The sequence below is a fragment of the Coregonus lavaretus genome (assembly GCF_964263955.1).
Source record: "Coregonus lavaretus genome assembly, chromosome: 13".
In the NCBI taxonomy this organism is placed as follows: Eukaryota; Metazoa; Chordata; class Actinopteri; order Salmoniformes; family Salmonidae; genus Coregonus; species Coregonus lavaretus.
Window position 1 is genome coordinate 21,726,698 of NC_140000.1, and position 13,365 is coordinate 21,740,062.

The following is a 13,365-nucleotide window of genomic DNA, read 5'->3' on the forward strand; positions in this document are numbered from 1 at the left end:
TTCTCTCAAATTTTGCACAAAAATTTGTTTACATTACTGTTAGTGAGCATTTCTTCTTTGCCAAGATAATCCATCCACCTGGCAGGTGTGGCATATCAAGAAGCTGATTAAACAGCATGATCATTACACAGGTGCACCTTGTGCTGGGGACAATTAAATGCCACTCTAAAATGTGCAGCTTTGTCACACAACACAATGCCACAGGTGTCTCAAGTTTTGAGGGAGCGTGCAATTGGCATGCTGACTGCAGGAATGTCCACCAGAGCTGTTGCCAGAGAATTGAAAGTTAATTTCGCTACTCGGTTGTTTTATGAGAATCTGGCAGTACGTCCAACCGGCCTCACAACTGCAGACCATGCGGCAGGTAGCTTAGTGGTTAAGAGCGTTGTGCCAGTAACTGAAAGGTCGCTGGTTCTAATCCCTGAGCCGACTAGGTGAAAAATCTGTCTGTGCCCTTGAGCAAGGCACTTAACCCTAATTGCTCCTGTAAGTCGCTCTGGATAAGAGCGTCTGCTAAATGACTAAAATGTCAAATGTAATGTGTATGGTGTCGTGTGGGTGAACGGATTGCTGATGTCAACTTTGTGAAAAGAGTGCCCCACGGTGGTGGTGGGGTTATGGTATGGGCAGGCATAAGCTACGGACAACAAACACAATTGCATTTTATTGATGGCAATTTGAATGCACAAAGATACTGTGACGAGATCCTGAGGCCCATTGTCGTGCCATTCATCCACCGCCATCACCTCATGTTTCAGCATGATAATGCACGGCCCCATGTCGCAAGGATCTGTACACAATTACTGGAAGCTGAAAATGTCCCAGTTCTTCCATGGCCTGCATACTCACCAGACATGTCACCCATTGAGCATGTTTGGGGTGCTGTGGATCGACGTGTACGACAGCGTGTTCCAGTTCCCGCCAATATCAAGCAACTTTGCACAGCCATTGAAGAGGAGTGGGACAACATTCCACAGGCCACAATCAACAGCCTGATCAACTCTATGTGAAGGAGATGTCGTGCTCCATGAGGCAAATGGTGGACACACCAGATACTGACCAGTTTACTGATCCATGCCCCTAACTTTTTTTTAAGGTGCACTATATATACAAAAGTATGTGGACACCCCTTCAAATTAGTGGATTTGGCTATTTCAGCCACACCCGTTTGGTGGAGGAGGAATAATGGTCTGGGGCTGTTTTTCATGGTTTGGGCTAGGCTCCTTACTTCCAGTGAAGGGAAATCTTAACGCTACAGCATACAATGACATTCTAAACGATTCTGTGCTTCCAACTTTGTGGCAACAGTTTGGGGAAGGCTCTTTCATGTTTCAGCATGACAATGCCCCTGTGCACAAAGCGAGGTCCATAAAGAAATAGTTTGTCAAGATCGGTGTGGAAGAACTTGACTGGCCTGCACAGAGCCCTGACCTCAACCCCATTCGAACACCTTTGGGATGAATTGGAACGCCGACTGCGAGCCAGGCCTAATCGCCCAACATCAGTGCCCGACCTCACTAATGCTCTTGTGGCTGAATGGAAGCAAGTCCCCGCAGCAATGTTCCAACATCTAGTGGAAAGCCTTCCTAGAAGAGTAGAGGCTGTTATAGCAGCAAAGGGGGGGACCAACTCCATATTAATGCCCATGATTTTGAAATGAGATGTTTGACGAGCAGGTGTCCACATACCTTGGTCATCTAGTGTATCTGTGACCAACAGATGCATGTCCGTATTCTTAGTCATGTGAAAGCCGGCCAAATTCGAAACTCTTAAGTCAAATATAGACTTATTGACATTCTGTGCACTTTCACATTTTCAGACCCATACCTTCACTTCTCCCGTTCATTCTCCTATGTTTCATGCATGTTTAAACCACACACGCCCACACATTCATGTTGCATTCAATTATCTTTAAAAAAAAGCAGATCTTTTATTTTTATCTAACTCAATATGTGAATGTTAAGGAGTTTAGTTTTTTTGCACAATACATATTACATAGGGACACTAATTTTCCATTTAAATGTTGATTGTGTCTCATCACTAAAGCCTTTGTGACGGGTCACTCAACGTTTTCATTGTAGTTTTTGGACCAAGTTTTTGCCATTTTCGATGATATGATAGTGGTTACTGATTGACTGGGCCAATTTGCTCCGTGTGTTTGTTAATGGGTGGCTGTAAATGAGTTGTGTTGCAATAAAGCATGCAGGCATTAGTCCCAGCTGACATTGACTCAAGAATGGTCTGTACAGTTATGGTGCATTAGAGTTGAGGTGCAGGTTCTCAGTTCACTATGGGAGAAGTGAGCTGAAATACAATCTTGCTGCTTCTCAATGCAGCCCAAAATCCCTGCATTTATGGTGCTACTTGCCAGGAGTCTTTGCTTTTTTACATTGTGTTTTATGACGCCTTACACAGGTGTGGATCATGGCAATGGACTGTATAGGCTCCAGCGATGCCTTCAAACTGGGGATTTTAGGAAGCATTGTTAGGAGGTAAGCGTTTATTTGGTTTACTTCAGGCACACTGTTCTTCAGAGCAGCATATGATATCTTAAGCCTAGTTTGTTGGAACATGTAGCCTACCGGTACGCACCATTTCATTTATATTAATCTTATTTTCATTTCCTGGCAACTTGCAGCTAGAAAAACTTGTCTACAGTAGACACAAGCTACTATGTAAAGAAGAGGTTTATGGTTTTGGGAGGCATTTTTGTCCCTGACTTTCTCGCACAAGTGCTTTTGGAACATAATGACATGCTCTGTTATTGTTTTGTCAAAAGCTGTATTGTGGTCTGTATGAGTGGTTAAGCAGGTAGGCCTACTGGAAGCAAACTGCTTCCTCCTCCCTGAGCCAGGCTACTGGAATCCATAGTGCCATGTGTCTCAAGACTTGAAATAAAGTTTCTGTGGTATTGCTGGCTGGGTCAGTAGTTTTTTTGCACTCACTCACTGTCATGTGCAGGCTGACTTTACTGCCTGCCTGATGTGTGTACAGAGTGTTTCATGTTAAGTCTGCCTCACCCATGTAGCTGTAGGATGGAGAAACTAGGGAAAAAGAGGTAGAGAGGGAGGGGGCATAGACCTGTGAGCCTCGTTGTGGCGTTTCCGATCCCGGATTAACTCACTGACGGAGATGTTGTTGAGCACCTGCCAACTCAGGCCTCGCTTTCCTGCACCACAACACCAGGGAAGGACTGAGGAGATGGACGCACAGGGCAGAATGGGACCTACAGGCTAGATATCAGGTCAATATGTAGAGCGAAGTAGAAATGGGGTCAGTCAAGGCACTCGAGGCCTCTTTGATTGAGTTCAACCGTCGGTTTACGCTCTGTAGCCGTTGTGTTGGTATGTCTGTGTTGTGCTGGCTGCTGTGTGTTTACTGTATATAGAGTATTTATAGTGTAAGATCAAGCCGCTCTGGAGGAAGGCTAAATTCCCCCGAGGAATGTTTCCAGAGTTCTCAGGGGGTAGAGCTGAGCCAGTCCGTCACACTTTGGCTGCGGTGCCTGAAATAGGGCTCTGTTGTTTTAAGCCAGGGAACTCCGTGAAACCTTTAAAATCTGGTGCTTTTGGAGGACTTAGGCCAAACAGGCACGAGAGAGCGCGAAAGGCAGCCAAGTTTCCCCCTGAACAGGTACTGGGACAGAAAGGCAACTGGGACAGAGCTGAGTTTGTCTGGGATAGTAACTAGGCTAGCTAGATAGATGCTGTGGCAGTGCTGTGTTTGTCTGGGGTGGGGGGGGGGGGGTAGAAGATACTGTGATGTAGCCTAGCCAATCTGGTAAGGTTGTCTTTTAAATGGAGGTTGTACTTGGGAATGATGGGTAGGACCAAATAACTTGTGGTGGTGTTAGGGATGGGAAATGTAGACGTGATATCTATGGTGTTTCTGATGGGACAGGGAGTTAGTGAGGGCTTCTCTTTGGTTTCTGCAGTGTGTGGCCATACAGGGGTTTGAGGTGTTTGCAGACCTGTCCAAAGCAACATGAACACAGGCTACATTCAGCAGCAGCTGATTATGTGGTGAGTGCCGATGTATCCTCCAGGGTTGAGGTCAATTGAAATTGAAAGCAGTCAGTTCAGGAAGTAAACTGAAATTCCAATTCAATAATTGAAAAAAGGGCACCTATGTTCAATGCTTTAATTCAAAGCTTTTTCCATTTATTAATTTTCAATTCAAATCACTTCCTGAATTGACTGCATTCCATTTGAATTGACCCCAACCATGGTATCCTCTGAGTTTGTATTAACCCACACCTCTCGTCTCTGTGGTTCCCTAGGTCCCTGGATGCCCCGCGGCACTCCGTCCTCGCCCGCCTGCGCACGGCGCCCCCCGATGGCCGGCAGCTGACCCCGCCCCCTAGGATGACGGTGAGAGAGCGGCTGCGGGAGAAGATCTCGGCGGCGTTCTACCGCCATGGGCTGCTGTGTGCCTCCTATCCGGTGCCCATCATCCTCTTCACCTCCGCCAGTATCCTCGCCTGCTGGTACGTCTGAGGAACGGGTGTGTCTATGGGGGGTTCTGGGGATGGGCGTGTGCATCTTCAAGAGATGATATGGGAGAGTTCTTGTACAGGTTTCTCTGAACACGTTCAGTGTTGGTTTAAGGCAAGTTGTGAAATGATTGTATATTTATTTTTATATCAACATGGGCAGAGGTGAGATGGTAGGTTAGGAGAAGAGAAGCAGATGGATGAAAAGAAGAGGGAAACAACAGAGCTGGGAGAAAAAGGAGCAGACCCTGCAAAACCCAGTCAACTAAATAAAACAGCCATAGCCAAACGCATAACTCAGGACTCGGAACAGAACACACACTTCTCCACCTCAGAGTTCCACACCAGAGGTCAACCCCGTCACAGTTGAAAGGTCACAGCTGAGAAGTCAGGATAGGATGGAACGAATACGGTACAGCATGGAACCATGGGAGGCAGCAGTGCAGTGCCAAAAGCACGGCTGGCTGACGGCTGCGCTGAGTGCAGGGAATTAAATGGGTGGAAGCAGAGTTAAAAAGAGAGACACAGCAGAGGGCTGTGAGAAAGTGACCCCTGGAGAATAGGCCTGTCTGTGTGTTCCAGGCCCTCCATCTGCCTCCCAGGAGGTGGGGGCTCCTGCTGCAAAACAAGAGGCCTTTGTGGCAGTACAGTGACCTTCGAGAGGGAGAGCGAGCGGGAGAGAGGGTGTAGTGTCCTCAAAGAGAAATCTGTATCCCGTGGCCCTGGGCCTGACAGGCTGCCAAAGAAACAGGATGTTAGTGTTAAAGCACTAAGATACTGAGCAACACTCTCAGTCACATCACTATTGTACTGTACTTTGGAACTATGCAAACTGCACATTGATGTGGTGCAGGTCAGGTTACTGAGTCAGTTTTGACAGCGTTTAGTGAATAGAACACCCAGAAATGTTTCATTGTGTTCAGTCCTCACCTGAAAATCAATTTCCCAATAACCTGTTGGAATCTTTAGTTAATTATTCAAGAGGTTTGAAATTCCTTTGCTCGTCCATGAAGGTGGACTACAACTTCTCGGCAACAGAGCTGGGTCTATACCCTTCACAGTGAGGTAGTCTCCTCACGAGGGGTAATAAAATAACACAATTGTAGATTTCCACTCACAAGGTCCGGATATTTCTAGAACTAGGTGGCAAAGAGATTTTAACTGGCTATGGTTGGCATCTTCCAAATTTGTACCTACTTTCATCCCTTTGCTGCAATGTATTGCCAGGGTGTGATCATCATTTCCATTCGTGGTAAAGAATGTACCCAATGGCCTGACTGAGACAAATGCAGCACTGTCACTCTGGCTGTTTGTTTTCGCCTCAGTAGCCTCGTAGCTTTCCATGAATTTTGGAAGCGCCCTTGAACTTAATGCACTTGTTGGTTGATGGTTTTCGTTGTTTCTGTGTGTGTGTGTTTGGGAACACCACCTGTTTTGCAGGGCAAATGGGTCCTAGAAAGTGGGCCTTTGTAGAAGAATGATTGAGTGACGATGACAACCTGGGATTAAAGGTTGTAGTTACACATACATTAGGGTGGAATTAGTGGGTATTAGTTAGACTCATGTTTTTACATGAGTGGATATGGTATCGGCATATTAAGCACTAAACCCCTTCAATCCTTTTCTCATTAAGTGTGTTCATTCCTGTGTCTGTGTGTGGGCGTGCAATTGTGCATGTGAGAGTTATCGGTCTACTAAATCTTCTAAATCTCAGTGTGTTTCATAAGAGCCAACCTCTTCCCAGGAGAACAGGGGTGTTGGTCTCTAGTTAATACTTAATCTGCCAACAAAGGACAGGGGAGGCAGTGGCACTGACTTATTTTTTCTCTCTTACAGACATTAACACACTTGCATACTCAGGGATGCTTATTTGGTCATACATGTATTATTACATACATTTAACTGTAAGGTCATGATAATTTTGGTAGAGGGTGTGTATTTTAGTGCTGGGATAAGAAGTCTCAATACTCAGGCCTGTAACTAATATTCAGACCCAAATGTAATGTATTCTCCACTCCCATGTGATCGCCCATCCTCCCTCTTCTCTCTCCCCCCTCTCTCAGTTACCCCCTGCTGCGGCTGCCTCTGCCGGGGACGGGGCCGGTGGAGTTCACCACACGGGTCCGAGATTACACCGTCCCTTCCCATGAGCCCCAGGGAGACCTCGGCGAGCGGCCTGACTGGGTAAGACTCACGGTCAAAAGATCAACCCACTTCCAGAGCCTACGTGGCTTGGGATTTAGACTGTTTACATGGTACATCTTTCTTTTGTGGAACTCAATGAAACTAACACCACTATGTACCATGTAGTTACCAATTGCATTGAATTCTTTGAAATACCGTCTGAAAAAGGGACTACAATAACAATAACCCATCCATCTCTCTGCCCATGTTTTACAAACCTCTCGCTCTCCTTTTCCTCCAGTATCAGGGTCCTCCGGTGGCCTACATCCAGCAGGTCCTGGTGAAGGCAGCTGTGTCTCCCTGGGACAGTACGCTGGTCCCTGTGGACGTGTTCCGCTCCCCACTGGGCCGCGTATTCAGCCTGCTGGAGGAGATCCGCAATCATGTACACAACGACGGGTATGGGGAAACTACACACACACATCCAATGTCTCTCAGCCGCCTCTAGCTCTCTCTACCTTAAAATGCACCTTGACTGGACCGGACTTACCTCTCCTCTCTTTGCAGTTCTGGGGTCAGGAGCTTGGAGGCGCTCTGCCTGCAGGTGACAGACCTGTTGCCGGGGTTACGGCGTATGCAGACGGTGCTGCCGGAGCACGGTTGTCTGTTGGTCTCCCCCGGCAACTACTGGCAGAACCAGCGGGAACTGTTTGACTCTGACCCCGACCTGCTGAAGACCGTCCACCAGCACGAACCCAAAGGACTGCACACCTCTGCCACACTGAGAGGTAGAGAGGGAGGAAGGGGAGGGGTAAATAGAGGGCAGAGCAGAGGAAGTATCCTTTTGTATCCCTTTAGCTAATGCTCATTGAGCCCCAACTAGAACATGTGAGCGGAGTTGAGCGGTTGGAAATCGCGCTCATCGCTCATGGAGCGGTGCTTGCGCTCCATGGCCTTTCCTACCGCTCCAAATTCGCTCCGTTCATTAAAATCACAATTTAACCAACACCCATCTACAGTGGGGGAAAAAAGTATTTAGTCAGCCACCAATTGTGCAAGTTCTCCCACTTAAAAAGATGAGAGAGGCCTGTAATTTTCATCATAGGTATACGTTAACTATGACAGACAAAATGAGAAAAAAATTTCCAGAAAATCACATTGTAGGATTTTTAATGAATTTATTTGCAAATTATGGTGGAAAAAAGTATTTGGTCAATAACAAAAGTTTCTCAATACTTTGTTATATACCCTTTGTTGGCAATGACACAGGTCAAACGTTTTCTGTAAGTCTTCACAAGGTTTTCACACACTGTTGCTGGTATTTTGGCCCATTCCTCCATGCAGATCTCCTCTAGAGCAGTGATGTTTTGGGGCTGTCGCTGGGCAACAAGGACTTTCAACTCCCTCCAAAGATTTTCTATGGGGTTGAGATCTGGAGACTGGCTAGGCCACTCCAGGACCTTGAAATGCTTCTTACGAAGCCACTCCTTCGTTGCCCGGGCGGTGTGTTTGGGATCATTGTCATGCTGAAAGACCCAGCCACGTTTCATCTTCAATGCCCTTTCTGATGGAAGGAGGTTTTCACTCAAAATCTCACGATACATGGCCCCATTCATTCTTTCCTTTACACGGATCAGTCGTCCTGGTCCCTTTGCAGAAAAACAGCCCCAAAGCATGATGTTTCCACCCCCATGTTTCACAGTAGGTATGGTGTTCTTTGGATGCAACTCAGCATTCTTTGTCCTCCAAACACGACGAGTTTAGTTTTTACCAAAAAGTTATATTTTGGTTTCATCTGACATTCTCCCAATCCTCTTCTGGATCATCCAAATGCACTCTAGCAAACTTCAGACGGGCCTGGACATGTACTGGCTTAAGCAGGGGGACACGTCTGGCACTGCAGGATTTGAGTCCCTGGCGGCGTAGTGTGTTACTGATGGTAGGCTTTGTTACTTTGGTCCCAGCTCTCTGCAGGTCATTCACTAGGTCCCCCCGTGTGGTTCTGGGATTTTTGCTCACCGTTCTTGTGATCATTTTGACCCCACGGGGTGAGATCTTGCGTGGAGCCCCAGATCGAGGGTGATTATCAGTGGGGTCTACACTTTTGTTTCTGGTGTCCTTTGACAGCTCTTTGGTCTTGGCCATAGTGGAGTTTGGAGTGTGACTGTTTGAGGTTGTGGACAGGTGTCTTTTATACTGATAACAAGTTCAAACAGATGCCATTAATACAGGTAACGAGTGGAGGACAGAGGAGCCTCTTAAAGAAGAAGTTACAGGTCTGTGAGAGCCAGAAATCTTGCTTGTTTGTAGGTGACCAAATACTTATTTTCCACCATAATTTGCAAATAAATTCATTAAAAATCTTACAATGTTATTTTCTGGAAATTTTTTTCTCAATTTGTCTGTCATTGTTGACGTGTACCTATGATGAAAATTACAGGCCTCTCTCATCTTTTTAAGTGGGAGAACTTGCACAATTGGTGACTGACTAAATACTTTTTTTCCCCACTGTATTTTTGTGACTACCTGGACCTACCAATTGGTTTTTAAGTATTGAAACCAAACCATATGGATTTGAATGAAAAGTATTTGAATAAACATGAAAAGGTGAATGTAAGAAGCAAACATCATTTCAAATAGGCTACATGTCATATTAAACAGCATATAAACACTCTAAATAGGTCAGGAGCCAGACAGGGAGCCTAAGAAGGAACGAAAATGAATTATTTAGGCTATATTATTTATATTATTTCAATTATTTCAAGGCTGTAGCCTACAAAGAAATACACTGCTCAAAAAAATAAAGGGAACACTTAAACAACACAATGTAACTCCAAGTCAATCACACTTCTGTGAAATTTGTGCAAGGAAGAGCAGGAGGAGCACTGCCAGAGCCCTGCAAAATGACCTCCAGCAGGCCACAAATGTGCATGTGTCTGCTGAAACGATCAGAAACAGACTCCATGAGGGTGGTATGAGGGCCCGACGTCCACAGGTGGGGGTTGTGCTTACACCCCAACACCGTGCAGGACGTTTGGCATTTGCCAGAGAACACCAAGATTGGCAAATTCGCCACTGGCGCCCTGTGCTCTTCACAGATGAAAGCAGGTTCACACTGAGCACATGTGACAGAGTCTGGAGACGCCGTGGAGAACGTTCTGCTGCCTGCAACATCCTCCAGCATGACCGGTTTGGCGGTGGGTCAGTCATGGTGTGGGGTGGCATTTCTTTGGGGGGCCGCACAGCCCTCCATGTGCTCGCCAGAGGTAGCCTGACTGCCATTAGGTACCGAGATGAGATCCTCAGACCCCTTGTGAGACCATATGTTGGTGCGGTTGGCCCTGGGTTCCTCCTAATGCAAGACAATGCTAGACCTCATGTGGCTGGAGTGTGTCAGCAGTTCCTGCAAGAGGAAGGCATTGATGCTATGGACTGGCCCGCCCGTTCCCCAGACCTGAATCCAATTGAGCACATCTGGGACATCATGTCTCGCTCCATACACCAAAACCACATTGCACCACAGACTGTCCAGGAGTTGGCAGATGCTTTAGTCCAGGTCTGGGAGGAGATCCATCAGGAGACCATCCGCCACCTCATCAGGAGCATGCCCAGGCGTTGTAGGGAGGTCATACAGGCACGTGGAGGCCACACACACTACTGAGCCTCATTTTGACTTGTTTTAAGGCCATTACATCAAAGTTGGATCAGCCTGTAGTCTGGTTTTCCACTTTAATTTTGAGTGTGACTCCAAATCCAGACCTCCATGGGTTGATACATTTGATTTCCATTGATAATTTGTGTATGATTTTGTTTTCAGCACATTCAACTATGTAAAGAAAAAAGTATTTCATAAGATTATTTCATTAATTCAGATCTAGGATGTGTTATTTTAGTGTTCCCTTTATGTTTTTGAGCAGTGTACATTGTGAAGCATTTGCGAGTGTGACACAATAGGCTGGTAGGGACATAAAGGGCTCAGCATTTAAACAACATTTTGTTGTATTAAATCACTATAGTCTATAAATTGAGCATATAGGCTGTGACTTACTTAGAATTAAATACAAATTAAACGATAAATGCCTTATTTGTCTGTCTACAGTGCCTTGAACGAGTTTGGCCAGTCTGTGGCTTCAGGCTCTTGTGATGGTGCCTGGAGTGCAGGCCAGCAGCAGAGAATATCATTTGCAGAGCCACTGGGGAGGCTAAACACCCTTTTTGGCCAATCTTGCCAGGCTGGGCAGAGATGCAGAGTTGTTTTAAAAAATGTCTATAGGTAGGCGTAAAGGTTTTTAAGCAAAATAACCCAATCAAAACAGAAAGCTCCTTGAAAGTGGGAATGTGCCAGGCCTATTGGGCAAAAATTATTTATGGCTTATTGTATAGATAATAGAACAAAAATGAACGAAACTTTTAAGAGATCTGATTTTTAGTTTATAAATACTTTGCTACAATGACACTCTTAGTTATCTACAAACCTTGTTCCTTTCTTTTAGCATGTGCATGTAGTAAGTACACCATCATGTTTTCGGGATACGTATAGCAAAGGGCTATAGCAGCACACAAGTAGACTACAAATGCATGCCCTCAGCTCGTGAAGTAAGCCCGACTTTTTTGGAGCGAAATTGGAGCGGGCAAGATGGTCGACGCTCCATCCTTTGGGAATCTCGCTCCAGTCAAATTGGGCACGCTCCTCACTCCGCTCACGTACTCTGGCCCCAACTAGTGGCAGACTGGTAATGCTGATATTGTTCAATGCTAATTGTGTGTGTGTTTAGACCTGCTGTTTGGCGTCCCGGGGAAACACACAGGGGTGAGTCTGTACAGCAGGAAGAAGGTGGTCACCTACACCATCACCATGGTCCTGGGCAGCTATGACACCAGGTTCCTGTCTAGCCTGCGGGCGCGTCTCCGCCAGCTGCACCCTTCGGTGAACTGCAGCCTGCGAGACGACCACATGGTGCACGTGCACTTCAAGGAGGAGATAGGCGTCGCCGAGCTCATCCCCCTGGTCACCACCTACATCATACTGTTCGCCTACATCTACTTCTCCACACGTAAGCATCTGACTGGTCTGGACGCCACGGGGGCATCTCAATAGTCTGAAGAGGTTCACTTCCCTTCATCTGCACTGATCTGAAAGTTGGCTTAGTTTGAATTAGTTAAAGATGCATCCTTCTTTCTATCCGTGCTTCCTTGAAGTAATGTGTCCCATTACTAAGGCTGGTGGGGGCAATTGGTTTCAAATGAAATGCTTTGGGGGCCTCTCCTTTTCTCTGGGATATTGTTCCCAGGTGCCCAGTCAAGGCCACAGAGCCAAGGCCCAGAATAGTGTGTGTGTGTGTGTGTTTGACTGAGTCCTAGCCAAGGCTGTTCCTGTCTAGTCCAGGGATAATCCCGTATACAGGAACACTGTAGTCCACCATAATGCACAACGATAAGACTCACCAATGTGTGCCAACACCAACAATATGCTGGCATACACACACACACACACACGTGCAATCTGTACTGTACACAAACCTCATTTCAACTAAGATCTGCAGAAACTCAGAGACATTCTTCTTTGTAGTGTGGCTGTGTAGCCTCTGTCTATGCTACCTCTTTCCTTCGTGTGTGTAGCCGCTGTCTATGCTACCTCTTTCCTTCGTGTGTGTAGCCGCTGTCTATGCTAACTCTTTCCTTCCAGTGTGTGTAGCCGCTGTCTATGCTAACGCTTTCCTTCCAGTGTGTGTAGCCTCTGTCTATGCTACCTCTTTCCTTTCAGTGTGTGTAGCCTCTGTCTATGCTAACTCTTTCCTTCCAGTGTGTGTAGCCGCTGTCTATGCTAACTCTTTCCTTCCAGTGTGTGTAGCCTCTGTCTATGCTACCTCTTTCCTTTCAGTGTGTGTAGCCTCTGTCTATGCTAACTCTTTCCTTCCAGTGTGTGTAGCCTCTGTCTATGCTACCTCTTTCCTTCCAGTGTGTGTAGCCGCTGTCTATGCGAACTCTTTCCTTCCAGTGTGTGTAGCCTCTGTCTATGCTACCTCTTTCCTTCCAGTGTGTGTAGCCTCTGTCTATGCTAACTCTTTCCTTCCAGTGTGTGTAGCCTCTGTCTATGCTAACTCTTTCCTTCCAGTGTGTGTAGCCTCTGTCTATGCTAACTCTTTCCTTCCAGTGTGTGTAGCCTCTGTCTATGCTAACTCTTTCCTTCCAGTGTGTGTAGCCTCTGTCTATGCTAACTCTTTCCTTCCAGTGTGTGTAGCCTCTGTCTATGCTAACTCTACTTCTTCCTCTCCCCAGGTAAGATTGACATGGTGAAGTCAAAATGGGGCTTGGCGCTGGCTGCCGTGGTAACGGTGCTCAGCTCTCTGCTTATGTCTGTGGGGCTCTGCACCCTGTTCGGCCTGACGCCCACACTCAATGGAGGGTAAGAAACACACACACACCAAAAGCATGCCCACACACTTACTAACTCACACACACACACACACTCACTAACTCACACACACACACACTCTAAAAGCCCCTGACCCTCTCCTGCTCATTGATCTGTATGGATTACTGTGGGACTGCAGATGTTAATGTACAGTGAGTGACAGGGGACTCTGTTACCGAGAGCAACAGATGTGGACTTAAAGGGGAGGCGGGAATCCTAAGAGGGCGGGGATAGATATTGATGTGGCGTACCTGGCCAATCACACCCAGCTTATTGGAATGTAGAGGATGGCGTGACCACCTCACGCCATCCAAATCTCACCAACCATCAACCA

At 46.6% G+C, this 13,365-nt stretch overlaps 1 protein-coding gene across 1 annotated transcript in view; it reads left to right on the forward strand.

Annotated features, from left to right (window-relative positions):
* Nucleotides 1–13,365, forward strand: part of LOC311140507 (sterol regulatory element-binding protein cleavage-activating protein-like) — a 30,922-nt gene that overhangs the window by 5,132 nt on the left and 12,425 nt on the right. Inside the window, exons 2-7 of the mRNA XM_084175595.1 lie at nt 4,280–4,486; nt 6,556–6,676; nt 6,918–7,075; nt 7,184–7,404; nt 11,392–11,670; nt 12,896–13,022. Coding sequence (XP_084031721.1) covers nt 4,365–4,486; nt 6,556–6,676; nt 6,918–7,075; nt 7,184–7,404; nt 11,392–11,670; nt 12,896–13,022 — 1,028 coding nt within the window. The 5' untranslated portion in view covers nt 4,280–4,364. The remainder of the gene's footprint in view (nt 1–4,279; nt 4,487–6,555; nt 6,677–6,917; nt 7,076–7,183; nt 7,405–11,391; nt 11,671–12,895; nt 13,023–13,365) is intronic.